The 27,747-nt window shown below is 39.2% G+C and overlaps 1 protein-coding gene across 1 annotated transcript in view; it reads left to right on the top strand.

The window, feature by feature from the left end:
* The first annotated feature begins 386 nt into the window (after window positions 1–386).
* The window catches only part of ATP7B (ATPase copper transporting beta), a 38,060-nt gene continuing 10,699 nt past the window's right edge, over window positions 387–27,747 (top strand). The window contains exons 1-15 of the mRNA XM_070933023.1: window positions 387–742; window positions 3,249–4,470; window positions 5,709–5,951; window positions 6,367–6,530; window positions 7,782–7,943; window positions 11,512–11,588; window positions 12,946–13,120; window positions 13,273–13,506; window positions 16,677–16,768; window positions 19,195–19,322; window positions 20,341–20,495; window positions 22,025–22,159; window positions 23,417–23,611; window positions 24,425–24,610; window positions 26,326–26,518. Coding sequence (XP_070789124.1) covers window positions 515–742; window positions 3,249–4,470; window positions 5,709–5,951; window positions 6,367–6,530; window positions 7,782–7,943; window positions 11,512–11,588; window positions 12,946–13,120; window positions 13,273–13,506; window positions 16,677–16,768; window positions 19,195–19,322; window positions 20,341–20,495; window positions 22,025–22,159; window positions 23,417–23,611; window positions 24,425–24,610; window positions 26,326–26,518 — 3,589 coding nt within the window. The 5' untranslated portion in view covers window positions 387–514. The remainder of the gene's footprint in view (window positions 743–3,248; window positions 4,471–5,708; window positions 5,952–6,366; window positions 6,531–7,781; window positions 7,944–11,511; window positions 11,589–12,945; window positions 13,121–13,272; window positions 13,507–16,676; window positions 16,769–19,194; window positions 19,323–20,340; window positions 20,496–22,024; window positions 22,160–23,416; window positions 23,612–24,424; window positions 24,611–26,325; window positions 26,519–27,747) is intronic.

Below are 27,747 nucleotides of genomic sequence, written 5' to 3'. Positions count from 1 at the left end.
TTTCATCACACAGCTCGCATTTTCTGTCTGTCGCACAGCAAAACTTTGATAAATATTGTACCCTTTTCATGTTTAAAAACTGATCTCTTTCAATCTGGGTTCCCAGTGTTTTGAACATGCTTTTGATTGAAGATGAAAGAAAGTTTGGCTGGAAGAGTTAATTATACATGGGATTGCCTCACCCAGGCCATATTTGACAAGCTTGTGAAAGGCAGTCTTGGCTGAGGACACTGGAGAGCTGTGTACAAAGATTAATCGTATTAAATGCCATTTTTCAATGAGTATGAGGCAGACAATGGGTGGGAAAAAATTAAACCCTATTTGTAACCATGCGCAGTGGAGTCATAATCTATGGATAGGGGAGAAGGCTAAAGGTTCATGCAGTGATCTGACCATCCAGAGAGTAGGGAGGCCAGGGGAGGAGGAATTCTGCAATACTAAATGAAGCAACCAACACTTTTTCATTTGGCGGTCAGTACCATGAGGAGGTAGAAAAGCAAAGGAAAAAAGAAGAATGTCTCTGAGAGCAAGCCAGTCCTCAGTGGCAACTCTGAACCACAAAAACATTAATCTGGTTAATTTCAGTAAAAGGCAGTCTTCTAAAAATATGTGTATGTTGCAAGATAAGGAATGTTGCAGGCAAGGAGCTCTTGTGAGAGCTACCGGTAATGATGCGTTTCCAAAAGAGAAAAACGCTTCCTCCAGGGACTTTCCAGGAACACTGGACAACAGTGACAAACAGGTCAGTGTACAAGGGGCTGGAGGCATTCAGATTAACCTATCTGGACCTATGCTGTGGTTTGAGCTGTGTGTTTGGAGTGGGTTTTTTTGTGGGAAATTCAGGCTGAAGTACAATGTCTGTGCCCTTGAGGGAAGCCTCATGGAGTAACTCGGTGGAGTTACGAGTTGTGGTATGAATGTAAGCTGTGTTCATACAGAGAGAATGCAGCGGCTTCTCTTGAAACATTCAGTTTAGTTGCAGTTTCTGTAATCTTATGGTTGTGTAACATTATAATATGTGCCAGTAGCATCTGTTTTTCTCTCCAGAATTAAAAAAAAAACTTTCCTTTTTTATTGGCGGAGAAAACATTTCCGCAACTGCATCAGCCAGTGGTTTGGCTATTACAGGGTATCAAATCTTAGGCTGCATGTAAGGTTTTCATAATAGTAATTGATTGGAAAGAAAGACAAACTGTAATTACAGATAAGCTCATTATTGGATATTGAAACTAGCAATAATTCTCAGTTCAATAAACTGCAGCAGTGTAAGCAGTGTAAGCAGTGTAGATATGTAGGTTAATGTTAGAGTTTTCTTAAAAGCCTTGGATCATACACAATACTCAACTGTACCTAGTTTTATCACTTTACGCTTAGGTTTAGTTCTTTCCTATCGCTTGTTTTAAACAAACTAATTTGAAACATCCTGATAATAAAAAAAAAGTCAGTTGACAAAATAAATTGGTGTTTTGCTTGTTGGTCTTGTTAGAAAACTTTTTTGTTGTGACGGATTTCAAGAGGTCTAAGGCAGAATACAAGTAGTCCTTCATTTATGACCATTGCTAAGTGAGGCATTTGTTAAATGAGTTTTGTCCTTTCTTGTCATAGTTGTTAAGTGAAACATTGCAGTGGTTAAATTAGTAATATGGTTGTTAACTGAATCTGACTTTCCCGTTGACTTTGCTTGTAAGAAGGTTGCAAAAGGTGATTGCATGGCCCTGGGACACTGCAACTTTCACAAATATGAGTCAGTTGCCAAGCTTCTGAATTTTGCTCACGTGATCATAGAGATACTGCAGTGGTCGTAAGAATGTGAAAAACAGTCATAAGTCACTTTTTCTGTGGCATTATAACTTCAAATGGTCACTAAATGAACTGTTGTAAGTTGAGGTCTGTCCGTAGTTATTGGATCTCTCCACTTCACCCCATTTTACTCATAGTATTCTGGGTTAATGTGGCTTTTTTTTTTTTTTTTAATTCTTAAGTTTGGGTTTTCTCCTTAAATGGTTGGCTCACTAAACAGGAAAATATGGGTAAGCCTAATATAATGAAACTGTGCTGAAGACTGAAGATTTTCAGCTAGTAGAAGCTCAGGATTTTGTACTGTGTTTAGATTAGAGCAGGGGTCATTCCGTTTTGGGCGAACTGGTAGTGATAAAAACTACCGGTTCGGTCGAACTGGTAGTTTAAAAAAGCTACCTGTTCCTCTGAACTGGTATTTCTGACAATCAGCAGTGCTGCGCAGTTTAGCTTTGCTAGAAAGCAGGAAATCCTGCTTTCTAGTGAAGCTAAATAGCATGGCACAGCTGATTCCCCCCCCCGCTGTTTTACTTACCTTCCCAAGCCTCCTTTTGGCGTGTAGTGTGCATGCGCACATGCACGCAGTGCATGTTTGGTGTGCACTGCACATGCATGCTGTGCAGATTTGGCATGCTCGGCGCATGCGCGCATGCAGCGCGCATGCACAGCCAGCGAACCAGTAGCACACCGGTTCAGATTTCACCACTGATTAGAAGTATAGAGCATACTTTGAACTATGGTGGCTGTCTAATTTAATGTGGCACTCCGATTTTATAAGAGTTCAGTCCTGGTCATTGAAGGGTTGAGTGTATTTTAGCATGTTTGGTAAATTTATGTTTTATTAATCATGGTTTATGCTTTAGCACAATTTGTAAACCAGGCAAGTGAGGCTTAGGTAAGAAACAAAACTGTAGCTCAGTGCAAGACATGAACCCGGTATCAAGTTTGGACTGCAGCTTTAACGCTGAAATACTTCACTAAAGACATGCATTCAACATATAAATATGAATTTTAAGCACAGCTATATTTAAATATAGTGTATATATATATTTACAAAACCCAGATTGAAGAGTCTTGTTACTGCCTGCTAAAAGTTAGTTCCAAAAGTCCTTCCTCCCGCTCCCAAGTATTATTGGGACATGTGTAAATAAAACAATCAGAAAATTGTATTTTGATCTCAGTGTCCCCTGCTCTTGCTAAGGGACACTCCTCTTGCTTGACTTTTGGAAGAAAATACGTGATCTCTCAATTAAACAATTCTTTGTGAGCACAGAAATATTTTGTTTTTAAAGACTACGCATAGCACATTCACAACTGTTTGCTTTAGAAATGTCTAAAGATAGTATTCCTAACAAATATGTAGCAAGCTTACAGAAAAAGGCTGTTATTACCTCATCTCATATATTAAAACAGCAGAATTAATGTTTGGTTTAAATTTTCTTTCACTTCAGGCTGTGCCTCAGCATCTTTCACCTGGCCACATATCAGCCTTGGCAATGAAACAGAAGCTTGCTTTTACCAACCTCAGCTTTGAGGAAGATTCGGATAATTCACCTTGTCTTCATTCTCAAATAAACACAACTACCATTGATCTTTCGGGTATCACATGCCAAGAATGCATCCAATCCATAGAGGACACCATTTCCAAGTTATCAGGAATTGTGAATGTCAAGGGATCTCTTGAACAAAGCCAAGTAACCGTAAAATATTTGGGACTGGAAATAAGCTCTCAGCAAATCTGCCAGGAAATTAAAAAACTGGGATTTGACAACAATGTTGTAGAGGCAACCCAGGCTTCAGGCCAATGGTCCAGTGAAGCTGTTATTAAGGTGAAAATAGAAGGCATGACCTGTCAGTCTTGTACCCATACTATTGAAGAAAATATTGGGAAATTACATGGGGTGAAGAAAATCAAAGTGGCCCTCAACAACCAAGAAGCTATCGTTGTTTACCATCCCTTTATTATTAAGCCCGAAGAACTAAAGAATAGCATAGACGGCCTGGGATATGAATGCACCATAAAGCATAAACAAGCCCCATTGGAACTAGGTTTCATTGATGTTGAACGCTTACAGCAGATAAATGTAAAAATGTCCAGTGAACATAATGGTGATGGAAATACTAGGGACAACATTGGATCCAGTACATGCGTAGCAGTACTAGAAATCGAAGGAATGCATGACAGATCTTGTGCCAACAATATGGAAGGCTTGATTTCAGAGATGACTGGAGTACAGGGTACTAAGGTATCCCTGGAAGAAAAAAGGATTACTGTGTGGTTCAACCAAAAGCTCATCACTCCACCTTCATTGCAGCAAGCCGTCCAAGCCATTACCCCTGGTAGCTTTAATCTAGTTTTTTCCTGTGGAAAGGAAGGCCAAAATGGACTAATGATCTCAAATGCTGCCTCTTCTGTACCTTCTTTCGGTCACCTTTCCCAAGTACGGGGGGCAAATGGATGCAGTACAGCTCTCCTTAGAATTGATGGAATGACCTGCAATTCTTGTGCAAATTCTATTGAAGGCTCCATATCCCAAAAGAAAGGGGTAATGCACATCTCTGTATCTTTAACTGAAGGTACTGCAGCTGTGTCTTACAATTCTGTTACGACCAACTCTGAAGAGATACGAGCTGCTGTAGAAGACATGGGATTTGATGCTTTTGTCCTAACAGGTATTTATGATACAGCTTTTTCTGCTATTGAATCAAGATGTATGAAAACTCTTGTGCTAACTGATGAATTTTAAATTCCCAAACATGCTTCTGATTGGGTTAAAATTCAGAACACAAATTTATAAGCCCCGGCCTAGGGTTAGAGGCTAAGTATTTAATACTAAAATACCAGGCGTCTTGAACTCCATATATTTATTTAGAAACTGTGGCTATAGCTTTCCATTAATATGGAAACACATGAGTTCTATCCATTAAATTTGTCTCTCTTTTAGTTGCAGGGTTAGATCTGTACTTGAAAGTCAAAAAAGGATGCTTGGATAAATTGTAAATAAATAGAAACTAATTCTCAGTTCCTTCAGACATAGTTAGAAGCTAATTTTTATGCTTACTGTTTTTAAGCCCATCAGACTTCGTAGAAAGCTATGTCCTGTGTAGGAAGCCAAAAACTATGTCCAGCACAGACTTCCTTTGACATATCCATAAACTCAATAGAGTTATTTCAGAATAATAATATTCTGGGCTGCTGATGGAATATCCATCAAGTGCAGTATAAGATCATTGTAACTTGTTGTCTTTTAACATAACAAAATGTTTGGGGGAAAAAAAATTAGATCAGACTTTACTCCTGGTGACTTCATGGACTCTAACTCTAACCCTGAGTTTTCCTTTTCCCTAGCATGGGTTAGCCATTATCTTTTTAAGAACAATTTTCTAGTTTACCCTACAATCCTAATATTCTCAGGTAGTCTTCCATCAAAATATTAAGTAGGTCTGACTGGCATAAGCATTTCACAATTTGTTTTGCCAGAGATCACAGGTCTTTTAAGAATCTTATGTTTTGGAAAAGGAAGGAAGAAGCTTTCAAGAAAAGGAAAAAGGAGGGTGTCAGAGACAATGGATGTTCTTCTCCTCAGCTGGCTTGCTCTGTCCTAAAAGCCCCCAATCAATTATCATTGACAGAATGTGGTCTTCAGCACAAAAAGAATGCCAGTCCATGCTTTAAATAGTTCAAATCTCTCAGATGTGTTTCCATATTGTTCATGTTTTGAAAATTAAAATCCATCTGGGATTGGCATTCCAATACATATTTGTTTAAAATTTTTCACTTAACTTCAGAAATATAGTACTGCTAGGAAGGAAGGCAATGCTTCCAAAAGCAAACTAAAATACTTTTGGGATAATGATTAACTAATGTTTCTTCTGCTCCACGTATTCATGCAATATTGATCTTATTTTAGATACAGTAATTGGAAAACCTACTGACGGAGGTATAGAGCTGAGTGAGATGACCTCTGTTACCTTCAAAAACAAAGTCCCAGAATTGTCATCTGAAGATGTATTTTTGCCAAAAAAGAAGTTGTGCACTAATTTTCCAGAATTGTCCAGCAAAAGAGACACTAAAAAATGTTTCCTGCTTGTAACAGGCATGACTTGTGCATCGTGTGTTTCAAGCATCGAGAAGAATTTACAAAAAGAAAATGGTAAAATAGTATGGCACATTTTTCTTTATGTTATTTGGGTTCTCCTTTGAAACAGTGGCTTTCACCCATTGCTGATTATTTAGCTTGCTAAATAACTATAGGGGCGACCTTAGCATCTTATTGTTATGTGAATAACTCTATTGGAATGAACCTAACCTCAAGTGTTAAGTACTTAACAATGACATGAATACAACTTTGATTTGGTGTTAGACATGCCTTGTAAATATATCTGCTTAGAAGGGAATACAATAGATTTGAGAAAGATCTACTTTCTCATCAGGCTACCTAAAATGGTAACTGGATCAGGTAATAAAGATTACACTTTAAGGCTGGACTGAGTGCTACCACTGTGTTTAAGCTGTTGGGTATGACATGGGAAAGAATTTATTTGTCTGATGCAGCTTTGTATTTACAGGAATAGTCTCTGTGCTTGTTGCCTTGATGGCAGGGAAAGTGGAGGTAATATATAAGCCAGATAAAATTCAACCTCTTGAAATAATCCAGCTGATTGAGAAATTGGGTTTTGAAGCTTCAGTTTTACAAGATTATACTGACACAGACGGGACCATAGATCTTAAGGTGAGCATCATGACACAAAGTCTTAGAAGCTTCATATTGATCCCAAACAGAAAAATACAGATATGAATATTAAACAAGGAATAGATTGTCCTTCTTTTAGGTTCATGCATATGATTTTTGAAACACTGAATTTTAGATTCCAGCAGCAAATTTTAAATGCAATTAACATTGCAATTAAAGTCATATTTTTATACACCAGGGGTGAAATGCTCCCGGTTCGGACCGGATCGCCCGATCCAGTAGCGATGGCGGGTGGTGGTTCGGAGAACCAGTAGCAGATATCCCCGCGCCCCCATCCATGCCCAGCTGAGCCTCCCTATCATCAGAGGCTGTTTTTTTTAACTTTTAAAAGCATTTTTTCTACAATCTCTTCGGCCGAAAAAATGCTTTTAAAAGTAAAAAAAAAAAGCCTCTGATGATCGCGCGGCTCAGCTGGGCTCGTCAGAGGCTTTTAAAAGCATTTTTTCTACCTCTTCAGCCGAAGAGGTTGTAGAAAAAAAATGCCTTTAAAAGCCTCTGACGAGCCCAGCTGACTAGCCTGATCGTCAGAGGCTTTTAAAAGCATTTTTTTTACAATTTCGGCCAAAGAGGTTGTAGAAAATGCTTTTAAAAGTTAAAAAAAAAAGTTAGCCACGCTCACCCAGTCACATTACCCCCCCACCAGGCCACGCCCACAGAAGGTAGTAACAAATTTTACATTTCACCACTGTTATACACCCATGGTATAACAGTGTTTGTACTTTTAATTTTGTTTGAATCTAAAGTTCTAAAACATAATGCCAATTGGATAGATTTGTATACATACATACAATTCTACATTTATTCCAGCTACTTCTGACAAATGTGAGCATCTGAGATGTTCCCAGGAAAAATGATTGACCAATGTACTTACTTTGCAATGTAAGAATTGTTGCAAAGTTGCTTATGAAAGGCAAATATATACAGTTGAGAATCCCCAATATATTGCCAGCCCATCTCCCAGCTAGCATGTGATGAGATTTAGCATATAACGCTAGATTAGGGAAAGCTGGTTTATCCTTGGGATTCTCATTGGCTGTATTTCCCTTTCATTTTCTGTCTTCTATAGATGCCCTTTTGATTTGGAACTTCAGGAGGTTGTGTAAAGTACCATACTGATGAAACTTAGTGTATTTTTTAAAAACATGGGCAATATAAATACAATGGAGCAATGGTTGATCTAACAGCCCAAAGCAAATTCTTGTGCCGACAACTAACTGAAATTTTGCTTAGATCCTAGGGATGACTTGTAGTTCATGTGTTCATAGCATTGAATCCAAGCTTACTGAAACCCATGGAATTCTCTATGCATCTGTAGTCCTAGCCACTTCAAAAGCCCGTGTTCGTTATGATCCAGAAGTGATTGGTCCCCGAGAGATTATAAAAATTGTTCAGGTAAGCTATTAAAGCAAACATTTCTAAGAGCCATGATGGTAATTAATTAATATTAATTAATTAATATTAACATTATGTTTAATCTTCCCCAGTTCAGGCACACTCCAAATTTTTATGCTCAGAGTACGCAATCCAGTATAGCCATTGTTGAAAATTCTGGAAGTTGCCGTCTTTAAACATTTTATTAGCTTATAGAATAAAATACAAAAGCAAATAGGAAAATAACAGTGAGGAGAAGAAGGGGAAAGAAAAGTGAGGGTGGGGGGAGAAAAGAAAAAAAACCGTTGACTTCTGACTCCCTCTGTTGCAGTAGAATAAAGCATTAACATCGAAACTCAACTTTTTACTTTTCCATAATAATATAAACTAGCCATTTCTATAACGAGAATTCAGGAAGTTGAAGTCCACGCTTCTGGAATGTTCAGAGGAGACTGCTGCAATAGCTACGCAGTTCCCAGGCCTGGGACGAGGTGATAAATCTCAACTCAACTCAGAGCCTTGATAGTACAGGGGTTTAGTGCACCCTGTTATTAACACAGCTGCCTGCAATTTCTGCTGGTTCGAATCTCTCCAAGGTTCAAGGTTGACTCAGCCTTCCATCCTTTCTAAGGTAGGTGAAATAAGGACCCAGTTTGTGGGGGCAATAAGCTGACTTTGTATAAAATATACAAAAGAATGAAGGCTATTGCTTAAAGCATTGTAAGCCGCCCTGAGTCTCCGGAGAAGGGCGGCATATAAATCAAATTAAAAAAAACAAGAAAAAAAAACTGGATTGCGTAGATCAGGGGTATCAAACTTGATTTCATTGAGGGCCGCATCAGGGTTGTGTTTGACCTCGGGGGGCCAGGATGGGTGGGCCAGGGTGGGCATGCGCAGCTCGACGTCACTCGTATTGGGGGCACCTGTGGTGGCCTGAGCACTCTGGCAGCGAAAATGGCCTCCCGAGCTCCATTTCCTCCTACAACCCTCTGCCAGCAAAAATGGAGCTCGGCATGTGACACCCCCCCCAACTCCATTTTCCCTGGCAGAGGCTCCGTGGGCCAGTCCTTCACTGTTTCCAGGGCAGCCCCCAGGCCAGATCTAAGCACCCGCTGGCCGCACTGGCCCCCGGGCCTTGAGTTTGACACCCCTGGCCTAGATGAATGATTGATATTAGAAGACCACTGGCAACTTTTCTGCTGTTTTGCCCTTTTTAGTAAATTGCAAATCAATAAGATAGTTTTTGCTAATCTGGCATCTCCCAGATATACAGATGCTCGTCACCTAAGGAGCTATGACTGGTCTCCAGAGGCCTGGAAAGGTAGTAAATCTCAACTGGATTGCCTAAATCAGAGGTGAGGAATGATGGCCCATTTATGATTTGTGGACTTCAACTCCAAGAATTCCTGAGCCAGCCATGCTGGTTCAGGAATTCTGAGAGTTGAAGTCCACAAGTCATAAAGGGGCCATTGTTCCCCAACCCATGGCTTAGATCAGAGGTGGGAAAATATGGCCCTTTTATGATTTGTGGACTTCAATTCCCAGAATTTCTGAGCTAACATGGCTGGCTCAGGAATTCTGGGAATTGAAGTCCACAAGTCATAAAAGGGCCATATTTGCCCACCCCTGGCCTAGATGAATGATTGATATCAGAAGACCATTGGCAACTTTTCTGCTGTTTTGCATTTTTTAGAAAGTTGCAAATCAGTATGGTAATCTTCCCTAACCCAGCATCTACCAGATACACAGATAGTCATTACCCAAGAACCACTCATTAGCAACTGTTCAATATTATGATGGCGCTGAATGAAGGACTTTACAACCTGCAGCCTACACTTACAGCTGTTGCAGGGCCCCCACAGTCACACAATTGCGATCTGGACATTTGGCCACCCACTTGCACTTACAGCAGGTTGCCAGACTCCCCACAGTCATGTGAACACCATGTGGTATCTTCCCTTCTGGCTTTTCCAGATAATCACCGTTGGAAAGACTCCTTCATCTGGTCTCCTTGAGAGCACAAAAACGCTGTCTGATGGGCTGATTTTGCCTGAGTAGGCTGGAGTTTCTTTGGCAAGCAGCATTTTTGCTCTCAGAGAGGCTGGGTGAAAAAGTTCCTTCACAAATGGACTTTTTCACCTAGCCCAGGGGTGTCAAACTCGTTTTCATTGAGGGCTGCATGTGTTTGACCTTGGGGCAAGTGGGTGTGGCCAGGGTGAGCGTGGCCAACTCAACGTCACCCATGTCGGGGGTGCCTGTGGAGGCCTGAGCGCTCTGCCAGTGAAAAATGGAGCTCAGGAGGGCAGCTTCCCCAAGCTCCGTTTTCACTGGCAGAGGCACCACGGGTTGGTTCTTCACTATTTCCAGGGCACCCTGCGGGCCAGATTTAAGTACCCTGTCGGACAGATCCAGCCCATGGATCAACCTTGAGTTTGACACCCCTGACCTAGCCTCATGGAGAGCAAAAGTGCTCTCAAATTGCAGTGCTGGGCTAGAGCAAAGAAGATCAAATCTTGGTGATCTGAGCTCCAATCCAGTACTGCAGTTCCTCTCCTGCCTAATGGAGAAACTCCACCCTGAGCGGGATAAAATTAGTCCGTCAGGCAGTCTTTTACTCTCAAAGAGATCGACTGAGGAAGTCCATTGGTAGAGCAAGGAAGGTCAGATCTTCGTCATCTGAGCTTCTTTTCTCCAGCCCAGTGCTGCAATTCCTTTCTACACATGGAGCGGGGAGCTGTCTGCCCTCCTTCGACAGGCGGTTCTTTCACTCTGTCTGCTTAACAACCTGCATGGTCATTTAATGTTGCAACAGGGAGAGGCAGGATTGTGGTAATTGAGCAAGGCAGTCACATGGGCACTCACTTACGACCTATATTCAGGGCTCAATTGTGGTCATAAATTGAGGACTACCTTATTGGGCTACAGTTTCCAAATTCCTAATCAGCAAACCTGTAATATTTGGACATTGAGTGGTATTCACCATGAGTAAACATTAAGGCTTACCCCTAAGTATAGAAGAGTCTTCTCCCTTGCTCATTTCAATGTCTTGCCCTCAGCATTGCTGGACGGATGATTTAAGAGGCTCCCGATAAGTGAGCGGTTATGCCCCTGTAGATAGAGCTGAGGTTGAAACGGTGAAGCATGTTCTTTTATACTGCCCTATGTATAACGCAGGCAGGACTAAATTACTGTCTCTTTTAGAAACAGATCTCTCTGGACCCAATGCTAGTAATTTGACCTTATATTGTTTAGGGGATGGCTCCTCACACATTACTTTTCAGGTTTCAAATTTTTTTTTTAAGAGCTGTAACTATTAGAGGAGAACGATGTAATTCCTCTCAGCCAAGGCTTCTGGTAGCCAACTGTTTATGATGTTACTTTCCCCATGTTCTTTTGTAATTATATTTGTATTTTGGTCTGTGACCGCAAATAAAAGTTTTATTATTAAGGCTTACCTTTTTTTTTAAACCTCTCATTACAAAATCAGCTCTGGTAATTGATAAAGTACCGTTTATTAGCATAACATAATAATCTAATAACGGTTTGTATTTGTTTTTGTAATGGTATTTCTTTGCTTTTTGTTATAAAGGGAATTGGTTTCCAAGCATCTTTGGCTAAAAGAGATCCAAAAGATCATAACTTGGATCATAAACAGGAGATCCAACAGTGAGTATATCTGCCAACCAAAGAATATTTAATAAACAAATGTTCCAGGGATATTCCTCTCCAATTAGATATCCGTACATTGAAAAAACAGCTTTTCTTCTCCCTGAAGTCTTTGAAATGTTACAGATTGAGGAATTCTTTGTTGCCAACTCTCTGATGGAATTGTAGGTGGGGAGGAGAAATGGGGACATATTTCTCATTTTTCATGAATAACTTCTAAACTAATTGTTTCTGATCTGATTGGCCAACTACACACTATGCCTTTTACTAGAGTCTTCATTTTTTAAAAAATTTGATTTATATGCCGCCCTTCTCCGGAGACTCAGGGTGGCTTACAATGCGTTAAGCAATAGCCTTCATACTTTCGTATATTTATACAAAGTCAGCTTATTGCCCCCACAAACTGGGTCCTCAATTTACCTACCTTAGAAAGGATGGAAGGCTGAGTCAACCTTGAGCCTGGCAAGATTCGAACTTGCAGTAATTGCAGGCAGCTGAATGTTAATAACAGGCTATTAGTCTGCTGCGCCACCAGGCTCTGTTCATTTCCTTTGTTTCATACTTCTCTGCATGTATGGGCTATCATAGCTGAGTTGCAAAAACCCCAGGTGACATTTTGCTAATGGTCATCCAGATTGCTGCAAGCCAAATGTTGTAGTTCTGCACACATACGTAGGTGCCACAATAAAACATAGGAGCACACAAATCTATGTTCAGGGCTGATTTCAGTGCTGGGTTCCTCCTGGTTCGGCCCGGTTGTCCCGAGCCGGTAGCGGTGACAATATGACATCACCGAACCGGTTCTGCCCCCCCCCACCCCCTGGCCCCCCCCACTCCCCGCATTATTCTTACCTTTTATTTGGCCCCACCCCCAATCTATTGCTGCCTCCTGAGTCCCAGCTGATGGCTAGAGAAAAAAAAACTGTTTAAACTCTTGCCACGGGGCTTCAAAGGGCTGCCCTACAGCTGATCAGTGTTAAAAGAAAACAAATGAGTAGACCAGTGCCTGCAAAAATACATGAGTAGATCAGTGCCTGCAAAAATAAATGGGTAGACCAGTGCCTGCAAAAAATAAATGGGTAGATCGGTACAGCTCTGCAAGCAGTTAAAAGCCTGGTAGACCAGTACCTCTGCTAAATCGTAAATAATTGTCACATGACCATCAAGCCACAACCACAAAATAAGCCACGCCCACAGAACCGGTAGGAAAAAAATTTAGAACCCACCCCTGGCTAATTTGTATCAAATCTGATGATAATGAGATCTGTAGGAGGTAAACGTGGTATAATTTGCTTTTGTCAATCAAGTTGTGAGGGAAGCTTCACCTCCTAACAGTGTGGATTCTCTGCCATTGCAGATGGAAGAAATCATTCTTATGCAGCCTGGTGTTTGGTATTCCGGTTTTGGTCTTAATGGTTTATATGTTATTACCCATTGAGGAACATCATGGATCAATGGTGTTGGAGCAAAACCTGATTCCTGGACTGTCTATTCTAAACCTTCTCTTCTTTGTACTTTGTACTTTGGTTCAGGTATGGAGGTTCTTTAAATACTCTGTTATTAATATCTCCCTTTATGTAGTTATCTATACATCTTTAAAAAGTTCTGTTGACACACATAAACAGGACATGATGGAAAGCTAATTGCTCCTCTCTCTCTCGCTTTCTCACTTATTTCCTTCCAGTTCCTGGGTGGATGGAACTTCTATGTCCAAGCCTACAAGTCATTAAAGCATAAAATGGCCAACATGGATGTCCTGATAGTATTAGCTACATCAACTGCTTATGTATATTCATGTACCATTTTGATAGTTGCAGTTACTGAAAAGGCTGAACAGAGTCCGATCACATTTTTTGACACCCCACCAATGCTGTTTGTATTCATAGCTCTCGGAAGATGGCTGGAACACATAGCAAAGGTTGGTATTTCTCGAGGGCTAAAGGCCAGATTTACTTAGCAACCACATGATTTCCTTAATGACAGCAGTGATCTCCTTAACAATATTGATAAAAATGGTGGTAAAATCAGGTCTGATCATGTGATGACTTGCTAAATGACCACATTGTCAATGTTCATATATCTTTAGATATGAGACATATTTGCTAGTGGATAATGTATTGTATACCATACAGAATAGAATATAGAATTTTTTATTGGCCAAGTGTGATTGGACACACAAGGAATTTGTCTTTGGTGCATATGCTCTCAGTGTACATAAAAGAAAAGATACGTTCATCAAGAATCATAACGTACAACACTTAATGATAGTCATAGGGTACAGATAAGCAATCAAGAAACTATCAATATAAATTGTAAGGATACAAGCAACAAAGTTACAGTCATACAGTCATAAGTCGAAGGAAATGGGTGGTGGGAATGATGAGAAGATTAATAGTAGTGCAGACGTAGTAAATAGTTTGACAGTGTTGAGGGAATTATATGTTTAGCAAAGTATATATATTTATGTTTATGTTTATGTTTATGTTTATGTTTATGTTTATGTTTATGTTTATGTTTATGTTTATGTTTATGTTTATGTTTATGTTTGTTTATGTTTATATTTATACACTGCTCAAAAAAATAAAGGGAACACAAGCAGAAGACATCCGAGATCTGAATGAATAAAATAGCCTTATTAAATACTTTGTTCATTACATACAGTAGTTTTGTGTTCCCTTTAGTTGTTTGAGCAGTGTATAAACAACTGTATGTAAAGAACAAAGTATTTAATAAGGCTATTTCATTCATTCAGATCTCGGATGTCTTCTGCTTGTGTTCCCTTTATTTTTTTGAGCAGTATATATATATATATATATATATATATATATATATATATATATATATATATATACATATACACATACATATACATATACACATACACATATATATACATACAAGGTTGCAAACATGCCACAATTTCCATCTCTGAAAGTAATGCCTGCTCAGTGTTGAATATGGCTGGGTGATGACTTAATGCCTTAACTTTAATTCTTTTAATTTCTACCATACTTTTCATTTTATTCTTTAAGGATTGAACGTAATCTTGTTAGTGCTGGCCTTTTGACTACAACAAATGAAATAAATGAATAAAACAAATTAATAAAATGGACCCCGTCCATTTCTGCCATCAGCGTATCCCCTGCAACTTCCCCTATAAATCTCAAACAAACGTGGCTGCCCATCATTTTATACAGGTTCTTAGAAACTTGCACCATGTCCTTAAAATATTCAGCTTAGCGTACAATTTTTAAAATGACAGTAGAACAAAAATATTCAGAAGATTTATGCAAAAGCAATCAGAGGTGGAAATATGCAAGCCAGTATAATTGACAAAGATAAACAGGATAGATCAGTGGTTCTCTACCTTTTCTTTATCACAAATCCTCTTTAAATACCTTTTATGGCCATGGACCCCTAAAACGTAACTCAAGATTTAAATCATAACATTTTTTCAAGCCTTCCCGGACCCCCTGTGACGACATCGCAGCCTCCCAGTGATCCGCAGATCACAGGCTGAGAACCATTGGGATAGATCACTCTTTGCAGTTTATTCAAATTATATCATTTAATATAAAGGACAAGTGAGCTTCTCTAGGACAAACTTTCTACCAGCAACCTCCACTAGCAAGAATTTCCTTGCCTTAGTAGCCTCCTGCTGCATCTTAGTTTTGAAAAGAAAGTGGCATTCAGAGCATCAGATTTTGTTCACCTAATCTTTCAGTTACTCAGAGTAGTATTGATCTGTGTCAGTATGTTGAGCAACTGAATTGGATTTAATCTTCCACTGTTCCATGAAGTTCATTTATTATCTTGACTGGCTGGACCATTTCAGTTCAAGCTACTTCTTGTGATGCAAGAATAAGATGATATAATATGTGAATTCCATATGAAGATCTCTGGAATAGTAGTAAAAAAAATATATAGTTGTTTCAGTGTATTTATCGAGTGCATTAGCATAGTATGGTGAAAAGATTCAATTGTTCTCTTTTCTTAATTTTTTCCCAAGGCATATTTTGATTGTATACAAAAATGTAAACTTGGTGAAGTGATTTAATGTCCTTTGGGACTGCGTAGAAATAAATAATTCTCACGTACTCCATTATACTATGGAAGAAAAGCAGCAGTAGTTATAAAGGGTGAGAGAGATGGGCGGTTACCATATGAGAGAAGGGGAAAAAAGAGCAAACAAATCAAATTCTGAATCAGGCATCTAGTCAAGAAATAGCAGTGAAAGATTTGCCAGAAAAAGGAGTTTCCCAGAGATGCTGATTGTTTGATTATTTCAAAACACAATGGTCTTTTGGCTTGCATTCTCTAAAATGGCAATGCTTCCGCACAGTGCATAACTAGTGGAATGGAATTCTAGCATCTAGGCCAGTGATGGCAAACCTTTTCAGCACCGAGGGCACGCCCCTGAAGAGGAGCTGCCCAGAACGCATGTGTGCACCCGAAAATCAACTTCTTGTTGATTTTCATGCGTGCCGGCCAACTAGTCTTCCAGATTTCTAGCATGCATGCGCATGCAACGCTCAGCTGGCCAGCGCGCATGATCACACACAGAAAACGGCCCATTCCTCTTCCAGTTTCCGGCACTGCTCCACTCACGAAGGCCAGCTGATCATCGTGCGCGCATCCTCGGAAGAGGAACGGGCAATGCCGCACTTGCCAGGTGATATGGCTCCACGTGCCGGTTCGGGCATGTGTGCTATAGGTTCGCCATCACAGATCTAGGCCAGTGGTGGTATTCAGCGGTTTTATCCGGTTCGGGCAAACCGGGAGCAGTGGCTGCAGGAGGCTCTGCCCACCCGCCAGGACATCATCACGTCCCGTTTCTGATGCTCTGCGCATGTGTGGAAGGCTCTGTGCATGCGCAGAGGTGGCACGTGCGCTCACATTTGCGAACCGGTAGCGAAAATACCACCCCTGATCTAGGCCCCCTCTTTAGGATAGCTATCATTCCTCTCTGCTCTTGTGTTAATAACAGTGGAGTGTATATCAATATTTAGAATACATCATGTAAAATTAAACTGGAAGCAGCACAAGTATATTGTGAAGGCTACCTACATATATCTGCCTCTATTTCAGAGTAAAACATCAGAAGCGCTTGCTAAATTAATTTCTCTTCAAGCTACAGAAGCTGTTGTAGTGACACTTGGACCTGACAGTTGCATAATCAGGTACGCTGTTGGTACAAATGTTTCGCTTTTTTATGCAGCAATATTTTCAGTTCTTTTGGTAACTTTGAAAAGTATTATGGAAGTATTATGGAAGCCATTATGGATGGCTGTAAATGCATTGTAGTGGATGAAACATAGTTCTTCTGACCCATCTGTTAGAAACTGCTATATGTAGGTTAAATAGCTAAGTGGAATTGTTCCTGAAAAACTCTCCTTTGAAATTAATGATCCCTTCACCATCCAATAACAAGAACAAGTCTAAAACAAGTTTTTTCCACCTTGGGATTCTCTCAGTGGTGTGGCTTAGTGGGCGTGGTTTGGTGGGCATGACAGGGGAAGGATACTGCAAAATATCCATTCCCAACCCACTCCTGGGGGAAGGATATTGCAAAATCTCTATTCCCACCCGACTCATGGGGGAAGGATATTGCAAAATCTCCATTCCCACCCCACTCTGGGGCCAGCCAGAGGTGGTATTTGCCGGTTCTCCGAACTACTCAAAATTTCCGCTACCGGTTCTTCAGAATCTGTCAGAACCTCCTGGATTTCACCCCTGGATTCTCTCCCTAACCACTACAATTAGCATGGAAACAGGTAGTCCTCAAGTCACTATCACAACTGAGCCCACAATATGGGTTGTCAGTTATTGCAGTTATTAAGCACCCACTGGTGTGTGGGCCTTCAATTCTTCCCACCACTGCTGGAAGGCTTGTTCTGGCTGAGGGCTGGTCTTGCGACGTTTCTGAGGCTCTTTTTAACCTTTGCTAGCTTTCTACAATAGCTACACCCTGCATTCAGCTATACAGAAAGGGCTAGGGCTAGGGTTAGGGTCAGCAGCTATATAAAAAGGGAAGGTAAGCAGAGTGTGCAGTTGAGTAGCGAGAAGCCCCAAACTCCTGAGACAGTGGGCCTAGCTGGCAGTGGCCTCTTGCTCACAGTGGGTTTCTACGTGCCAGTGGTCCTAGCCAGCTGAGGCTTCCTGGACTAATGGGCACACTGTGAAGAGTCTGAATTTTTGTGTGCTAGGGGGCGCTGCAATAATTTGTTACCCACCCCAAAGTTAGAACTTTGGGAGAGGATCATATGTCCCTTTGTCCAGCGCCATAGTATTTTTCAATGGTCACTGAACGAATGGTCATAAATCGAAAACTGCTTGTATAGTAAGGCAGTCTTTTTCAAAGCTGGCATCTTTAACATGTGTGAACTGGGGAATACTGGCTGGAGAATTCTGAAAGTTGAAGTCTATACATCTTAAAACTGCCAAGTTTGAAAAACACTGCAACTGAAAACAACAATTACTGGATTTTGACAAGCAACAGAATCTGACTTGGGGTAAAAAATCTTATTTAATGAGCCAAATATTAATACTTTTATTTTATAATGTGATATGTGAAAATTTTAGATGCTTAGAAGGATTTTTTCATTGGTCATATTTAATATCTTTCCTACAAACATTCAGCATTATCATGTAAATCTGAATAGTTCTGCCTTCGTATAGCTGGACATATAAAATAAGTGAAGTACATTCTTTATTTACTCTTTGTTTTTTCCAAGAAGGCCATCTTGTTTTTATTTAACTGTTATTACAAGGAATATGTTTATTATAATAAATATGTTAATCTTAGCACTCAAAAGATCTAACAAAGTCTGCATTGTATATATCAGACTGAAAACATTTAAATTCAGTAATTGAATAATTTCCCTTTACATTTTTGAAGTAGATATATATATGACTGAATTTTTAAAAAGTATATGTCTGGTGTTATGCTTGTTTTTTCTTTTATTTTTCTTCTAACTCATTGCTGAGAGTTAATTTTGATGGAAGTGGAATGTAGATGTAGTTATTATAAATAAAATTTAAATAAATGATTGTTTTTAATTTTATTCTGTCTTGAAAAGTCAGTTGACCGGAGATAAGTAAATACCTGCTTTGCAATGCCGCACATTACTTGAGTAAGATGTAGATTAAATATCTTTGGACAATAAATGCGGTACATGGACAGAAAGAGTTCAGATTTCACAGAATATTGAAATCTATTGATTTATTAGATTAGCTACCTTCCCTCCAAGAGCTCAAGTGAATATATAGCATTTCTTCTCTAGGTTTCCTCCAATAGCTCAATGAGGTAGGTTGGGCTGAAAGAGTGACTAGCCCAAAGTCACCCAGTGAGTTTCTGAAGTAGAAAGTAGAGATGAAGCTGATATCCTTGGCCTTAGTTCAATAATACAATCTTCTGGCATATGCAATCATATGCATAAAAATAGTTTTAGAATATTAAAATAACTTATGTATCATATGTGGCTTTTTTATATTTATCTTTGTATATTTAACTTTATTAAGATAGCATAATTTCTTTTGTCTGAAAAAAACAAGATCTGGAAAAAAGAAGTTGCATTGAATTTTAACCATGAGCTTTATCTTACAGAGAAGAGCAAATTCCTGCAGAATTAGTTCAGCGAGGAGATATTGTAAAGGTGGTCCCTGGTGGGAAATTTCCAGTTGATGGAAAAGTGATCGAAGGTAGCTCTATGGCAGATGAGTCTCTTATAACAGGTAATTCCTTACTTTTAAAAAATAAATAATTTACCTTTCCAAAGAGTTGCTGTTATGCAAGAAGCTCGGGGGGTGGGGAGAGATGAAATATATCAGGGCTAGGTAGCATCTAAACCGGTAACATCTAGCTGACATTGATTGATTAGAAGGCTAAACTGGATAAGTTCACTTTAGTTAGTACTACAATGGGGGAAGCATGTTGGAAATTGAAGGGTTTAGGATAGAGTCGGAAATAAAAAAAAAGGTCTCAGAAGACAAAAAGGTGAACTACTTCTGTTCTACTCTGTTCTAAAAAAACCTATATGGATGTGCTAAAGGACTTACCACAATTTGAAGGCAGTTTTACCTCTGAACCTCAAGCTGGACTTCTATCTGTGTTGCCTCAGCCCACATATGGTGGCCCAAATCTTATTTGGAATCCCAGTAGTTTTGGTGCCTGAAGAGAACCAAAATAAGGAAGGTGATCCCTTTAGCCCCAGATAGATTATTTTGGATCTTAATAATTGGATGAAATCACAAAGTGATCTCCATTAGCAAACATTTCCCCCTCCTCTCCTGCTCTGTTCCCATACCTTTTGGTCCAGTATTCTTGACTCTATGTACAAGGTATATTTGAAGGCATTCCTTGGAATTCAAATTTTTTCTCCTAATAAATTGCAGAAACACTTCAATAAAATGGTTTCGGAAAGAAAACAAGAACTAATCAGTTTCTGAATAAAGGGTTTTGCTGCTTGAGTGACTTAAGTTTTGAGAATGAGATGCAAGGTTGCCATGGGGAAGGAAATAGCACAGAAAGAGAACAAAGAGTTATTGTTGGCTGACTAGGATTCGGTTTCACCAAAGAGCAGTTGCAGTTCATCAGCCCCTTGATCTTGTTACTTTGCACTGAGGTGTGGCTTTCTTCAAAATTGAGGGTATATCTTAATGCACCTTTATTTATTTATTTTTTTGGTAACTGCCGCTATGTATGTGAAATGCTATTAAAACATATTGGTGGATTAACTTATTATATTTATAGGAGAAGCCATGCCAGTCACTAAAAAACCTGGCAGCGTGGTTATCGCGGGTTCTCTCAATGCACATGGCTCTGTACTTGTAAATGCAACTCATGTTGGCTCTGATACCACCCTGGCACAAATTGTGAAACTAGTTGAGGAAGCTCAGATGTCAAAGGTAAAACAAACAGTGTTGGGAGGTGGGGGGCATTGGGATCAGTGGTGAAATCTAAAATTTGTTACTACCAGTTCTGTGGGCGTGGCTTGGTGGGGGGGTAATGTGACTGGGTGGGCGTGGCCAATTTTTTTTTCTTTTAAAACCATTTTTTCTACAACCTCTTCGGCAAAGAGGTTGTAAAAAAATGCTTTCAAAAGGCTCTGATGATCCCAGCTGAGTTGCCTAATCGGCAGAGGTTTTTTTTCTTTTAAAAGCCTCTGCCGATCAGGCAACTCAGCTTGGATCGTCAGCTGATGATCCCTTTGACGATCCCAGCTGAGCCACGTGATCATCAGAGGCTTTTTTTTTTTTTACTTTTAAAAGCATTTTTTCGGCCGAAGAGGTTGTAGAAAAAATGCTTTTCAAAATTAAAAGAAAAAGCCTCTGATGATTGTGCGGCTCATCTGGGTATGGGGGGCGGGCAGGGATTTTTGCTACCAGTTCTCCAAACCACCTGCCTCCATCACTACCGGATCGGGCGATCCGGTCCGAACTGGGAGCATTTCACCCCTGATTGGGATTCATATGTCCACCTGGGTGTTCAAATGACTGAAAATACTCCAGAACTGTAGTGTATAAAACTAAAACCCACTCTCCTAAAATATTTCTCAAAGGTCTTTCCCCATCTTTCCCCATCTGAGGTCTTCTGAATCCCAGCTTTGGCTAGCCTTTGGAGGTCACCTGATTCAGGAAGATAGTTCTAAATCTAATCCACTGAGTTGGCCTACTTGGTTTATTTTCTGTGCTCCGTTTCACAATACATCCTTAAATTAGCTGTGTTCAATTGCATTAGATCAGATGGCTGCTTACGTGGTTTTCTCCAATCTGATTCAATGGATTAATTGGTCCTTTTGGATGAGGGAACCAGTAAGGAAAGCATGGGCCAAGAGTTGGGAAACTTTTATGAACTGTAGTGGTGTAGTGGTTAGAATGCAGTACTGCAGGTTATTTCTGCTGGTTGTTGGTTGCCAGAAGTTCAGCGGTTCGATCCTGACCGGCTCAAGATTGAGTCAGCCTTCCATTCTTCCGAGGTCGGTAAAATGAGAACCCAGATTATTGGGGGCAATATGCTGACTCTAAACCGCTTAGAGGAGCTGTAAAGCACTGAAGCAGTATATAAGTCTAAGTGCTATTGCTATTGCTGCAGAAAGATCATGTGTAATTGCAGCTGTTGGGCCAGGGACCTTGTCATCGCAGAACTATTGGTTGAAACACCTTCTATAGATTCCTTTTGTTCTTAGAGTCCTGAATATGCTTCATTAGAAGTAAATCCTCTTGTTTCAATAGCAAGCTAAAAGCATTTCATAATACTTTCAAGAGACAAATTAATTTACTAATGGCATTTTAATCAGAAGTGAAGAATATGGGGGGAAATCTGTATTTCTCTCAATCAGATGTATTTGTAAAATACTTAATTTGATAAGTTTATGTATGTATTTTTTTTAATATTGTGCACTCATAAGGACTTTTTTTTTCTTCCTGATTTGCAGGCACCCATCCAGCAACTAGCTGACAGATTTAGTGGTTATTTTGTTCCATTTATCATAATAATTTCAACAGCAACCCTGATAACATGGATTGTAATTGGATTTATACAGTTTGATGTTGTACTGAAATATTTTACTGTGAGTATTGTTTATTTAATTATTGTAATTACTTATATCCTGCTATTCCAGACAGTTTTTAAAGTGAGTTCAACATACATTAATAAGAATTGCAAGTGAACAATAGCAACTCATAACTTTTCAGGGAGACGTCCTACAGGTAGGAGACTATAAAAGATATAAATAAATTGAGAATACCCAAGAAGAATTAGGTAGCAAGGAAGTACTCAGAGATTTGTACACTTGTGTGTGTATATGTAGATACCTGTATCTTTTTTCTTTTTTTTTTTGCAATTATTTAAAATATTTTTGTAAACATTGACATATACCGGTACATTTAAGATTCCGGGAAGCCCAATTCAGTGATTCTAGATTCAGTATGACATCCAGGATCCAGACATCTGTCACATTTATCTATTAAATCTGAAAAGACTATTTTTATATGCTGGTTTCCAGTACAGTTTCTTTAGGTCTCTGGGAATCAAAAAGAGGAGAAAGACAAATGGGTTTCTCAAGATCTTAGCTATCTCATTTGAGAATGAAATGCAGAACAATTCACTTGAACATTTTTTTTACTTCTATCCATTTGTCATAGCATCTCAGTGTCAAGACATGCATTTGTTCTTTTTCTCTTACATTAATATAGCGAGCAAATATTACTATGTGAATTAATCTGATCAATAGACAAATATCATTTGGGCAAAAGCTGAAGTTTTTATTCTACTGTTACTTTATACAGTTTACAGAGCCTTGTTTAATTTGGGTTGCCAACGAGAACAGCAGTCATGACATTAAACAGGATGAGGAAATCTTTGGAACTTTGTCATCTTACAGTGTTTTAAGTTTTTAATATTTTTAATCTTCAAATGCCCCAAATGCTGCTTAAGAGAACAACTGATAAATAGGATAATTAAAGACTGGAGCAAAGTGGAAATGATCAGATTTAACTACTGGAGAAGAAAATGTATTCTAACTAGGCAATTAAATACAATTGATAGACAGAATATTTTTATATACAATTATATACAATATAATTGTATACTTTATATTGTATAATTGTATATTGTATACAATATAATTGTATAATTTATATACAATTCTTTGAAAGCAGCTTCAATTTAAATTGGTAGAGGGACTAAATTTTCGCACATAGTGATTTCTCTCCAAAAATACAGCACAAAGATATGTGAGAGCATATTTGTGCGTAATGATGCTAATATAAAGATCGCCAATAACTAGATATCTCTTGCAAATAAATATTTCTTGCTTTCTTTCTAGCATCACAGCAAACACAACTCAAAAGCCGAAATTATCCTACGGTTTGCCTTTCAGACTTCCATCACAGTGCTGTGCATTGCATGTCCTTGTTCTTTGGGCCTGGCTACTCCAACTGCTGTGATGGTGGGCACTGGAGTTGCTGCTCAGAATGGTATTCTAATCAAAGGTGGGAAGCCCCTGGAAATGGCACACAAGGTTAATATTATTATTGCTAATTTATGACTATTAGTCCTAAACTGGAAGCAATTTATTATAACTTGTGCCACTATCTTTTTTTTTAAAATAAACCAGAAAGCAGGCTTACTGTGTGTTCCTTTGCATACCTACTGATTAGTCACTAAAATGGTTTCATTTTGCTGTCTTAATATGCAGCTTAATTGAAATGTCCAGAATTCAAGTCTTACATAGGGAATAGTTCCAATTTTTGGTCTTCAGTGAGAGAAATATTTATTCTGTTCCTGTCCTCGACATTTGGTTTAGCGCTCAAGGACCAAAACATGAAATTTTGTCAGACTTAAATGCAAAGATTGATTTGCATTTAAGACATTAGCAGATCTGTCAGATAATATTACTAATGGCCCTAACAAAGTCGGATACTTCTTCGAGGAAGGTTGGGACAAACCGTTCCTGTATGTGGCCAAGAAAACCCCATGGATATGTCCATGAGTCAAGTTTGACTTGAAAGAGACTTTACCTAACAAAACATGACAAATTGAGAATTTGCTTAATAAATTGCTCAGCATTGAAGGAGGGACAGTAATTTAAGATTTTGGAACTAGGTCAATTTGTGTGCTTCAAAAAAATTAGATTAATTATAATTAATTAAGATGGCACGTTTGCCATCCATAAAAACAGGCACCTTTCCCAAGAAAGAAAGAGGGCACTATCCTGCCAAAGCCTCGGACTACTTTTCTTATAATATGCCCTATCCTATGAGCAAGCCTATCCTCTCTGTTACAAAGGAACTATACTCTGGATGCTTCAAATTAGCAGTATGATTTCTTCCAGGTGAAGACAGTGATGTTTGATAAAACCGGAACCCTGACTTACGGTGTTCCCAGAGTCATGCGCGTTCTCTTGCTAGGAGACACAGAAGCTACCCTGCCTCTGAAGAAGTTCCTTGCTCTTGTTGGTACTGCCGAAGCCAGCAGTGAGCATCCTTTAGGAATGGCGGTCACTCAGTATTGCAAAGAGGTATGTTCTTTTCGCTGACGTTCAGTCCTGCTTTGGGTAGAAATTTCTGTCTTGGCATAGAACAAGCTCTAAAATGGTTTAATTGTTAAATCTTATATAAAACATCCTAAGTAGCCTTAAGTGTCTTCAATGAGGCAAAAGAAACCACACTGAGGTCTTAATAGTGAAATTAAGAGCCACGGTGGCGCAGTGGTTAGAGTGCAGTACTGCAGGCTATTTCTGCTGATAACTGGCTGCCAGCAGTTTGGCAGATCAAATCTCACCAGGCTCAAGGTTGATTCAGCCTTCCTTCCTTCCAAGGTTAGTAAAATGAGGACCCAGATTGTTAGGGGCAATACAGGTGTGAAATGCTCCCAGTTCGGACTGGATCGCCTGATCCGGTAGCGATGGCGGCGGGTAGTTTGGAGAACCAGTAGCAAAAATCCTTGCCCACCCCCATGCCCAGATGAGCCGCGCGATCATCAGAGGCTTTTTTTTTTACTTTTAAAAGCATTTTTTCTACAATCTCTTCGGCTGAAGAGGTTGTAGAAAAAATACTTTTAAAAGTTAAAAAAAAAATGTTGGCCACGCCCACCCACTCACATTACCTCCCACCAAGCCACACCCACAGAACTAGTAGTAACAAATTTTACATTTCACCACTGGGGCAATAGGTTGACTCTGTAAACCGCTTAGAGAGGACTGGAAAGCACTGTGAAGTGGTATATAAATCTAAGTGCTACAGTGCTAAGTGTTATAATATCAGAAAATTGAACCCTCTCAGTTTAAAGAACAGGGAGTTAGGATATGAGATGGTTCTCCCCAGCTCTTTTGGGAAAATGACAGTTTTTTCTCTAGGATCGGTTTCTTCACAGTCAGTACCACTTCTTGAGGAAACTCCCTTCTTATTGCCAGATCATCGTGGCCTCCACCTTTTTCAGATTTGTTCTTAAGCATCACTCCTGAGCTGAGCGGAGCCAGGAACATGTGCTGCATGGGGAACTCCTTGGATATGAACTCCCACCCAATTCCTGTTTGGTTGGCTCAAGATAGTAGCCTGAAACAAGAGGGGCTTCAGTATTTGAAGGGACAAAGCTGCCAAACTTGATCTAAAATGAAGAGATGAAAGCTCTCTAAAAAAGACAGAACCAGAGTTCCCAGTATCCCTTGCTATTAGCTATTCTGGCTGGATTACCAGGGGTGCAATTCAGTAACCTCGTAAGGGCCATAATTTCCTAGTACTGTCAAACAGACCTAAGCAACTCAAATATCCCCCAAAGCTATAGCTACTTTTCTTTTTAAAAAAAGAGAAGGGCTAGTTTGCTTTGAAGGAATTCATGATATTTAAGCCAAGTTCAAAATACCTGTGAGAAAATCTTTATTTTGAATTGTAAAATTTTCTCCAAGCCAGTTGATAGTACTGATTTGATTTAAAATAGAGATAGTATAGTGAGATGCATAATTTGAATTTAATTTTGTACACGGTTTTTCAAGTTTAAATTTGAGGAATTTCACTATGAAACAAATTAAATCAACATAGTATTCAGTCTACACAACCCTACATTAATATAGAAGACAGTGTGAAGCAAATTAACTTGAGGCACTTTATACATTCACATCATCACCATTTCAGAAAAGCTTTTGAAAACTGCTTATAGTTTTAAGTGTTTCTATTTATGCATGAAAATGAAGCATTTTGCTGCTTCAAAGTGAGGTTTAAAATACATATTTTGCAGGAACTTGGCACAGAGATCCTTGGATGCTGTAAAGATTTTCAGACAGTTCCTGGATGTGGAATAAGCTGTAATGTTAGCAGCACTGAAACCTTGTTGGGTGATGAGATTGAGCAGAATATGACCAGTCTCAGCGCTCATATTGATGGCTTTGATAAAGCTGTTCAAGATCAGACTCCACTCCCCAAAGCAAGAGGTAAGCAAGGTGCTATTTATAAATGGAGGAGGTTTGCTTAAGGAATTACCTAAATTACAGTAGGTCCAACCAGCTCATTGAAGATGTTAAAAAACCTTTCAAATGCTCTACCAGTCAAAGGGTATTGTGCCATCTTTCCTTCCCGATTTCATCTTTTCTGGTAAGGAGAAATATGGAAGTGGTGGGAAAACAGGTCAAAATTAGATATTATTTCTTAGGGTTTTTTTAAAAAATGAAGACGACTTCATAAAAGCCTCCAAAGGATTTTTTTTTAAAAAAAAACATGGACAATAGAGTGTTCTGATTAGTTTAGAAGCTTCAAATTTAGCAAGCAACAGGCCACTGGCAAAAAGAAGACCAAAAGGAACACTAATTTAGATTTAGTAAATCACCTACTGTATTTTTCGGAGTATAAGCCGCACCTTAGTTTTTGGGGAGGAAAATAAGAAAAAAGCTGGATTGGCCTCCTGGAATACCCCCAATCTACTCTTTCCAGAGGTTAATTTTAGCAACAGGTTCCTTGGTTGTAAACTCTGTGCCTTGCTTTTTTTGCTTTTGTTTCTGCCTCTGAAAGCCTCCGAAACAGAGCTTCAGAAAAAAAGCCTCTGAAACTCTGTTCGGGGGCTTCTTTTCTGAAGCTCTGTTTGGGGCCTTCTTTTCTGAAGCTTTGTTTCTGATGCTTTTTTCAGCCTCTGAAACCTCTGTTTGAGAAGCTAGGCGGGGCTACATTCGGAGTATAAGACGCACCCAAATTTTCACCCTCTTTTTGGGGTAAAAAGGTACGTCTTATACTCCGAAAAATACGGTAATTGATAATAGATGGTGTTTAGAAAAGTTTTTTTTTAAAAAAAAACTTAGTGTTCATTGTATTCATCCTAAACCTTTCTAAGGTCTATAGGAAACAGCTTTTTCAAAAAGGTTGGAGTAATTTAAACAACCCATAAGACAGAAGGAGAAATAAATGGATGAATATTCCTAAATGAAATATCTCCAACTTCTGCAAATTGAGACCTGGGCAATACAACCAAATCTGAAGAGTGGTTGCAATTTCATGTTCTTGCCCCAAGTACAGAAAAATATCAAACTGTCTTGTTTGAAGAAAGCAGAACTCCATCAAATCGCCCATTTGTTTGTTAGGCAAGGTAGATGCCCAGGACTGTACAATGATTATCTTAATGCCAGTGTACTTGTAATGTTCAAAGTGAAAGAAGTTTGTCTTAGCCTGGCCT

The sequence above is a fragment of the Pituophis catenifer genome, unplaced genomic scaffold, assembly GCF_029215685.1.
Source record: "Pituophis catenifer annectens isolate HBS135680 unplaced genomic scaffold, rPitCat1.0.hap2 SCAF_1, whole genome shotgun sequence".
Taxonomy (NCBI): domain Eukaryota; kingdom Metazoa; phylum Chordata; class Lepidosauria; order Squamata; family Colubridae; genus Pituophis; species Pituophis catenifer.
The sequence above is the reverse complement of the archived record's forward strand: the minus strand, read 5'-3'. Positions and strand labels throughout refer to the sequence as shown.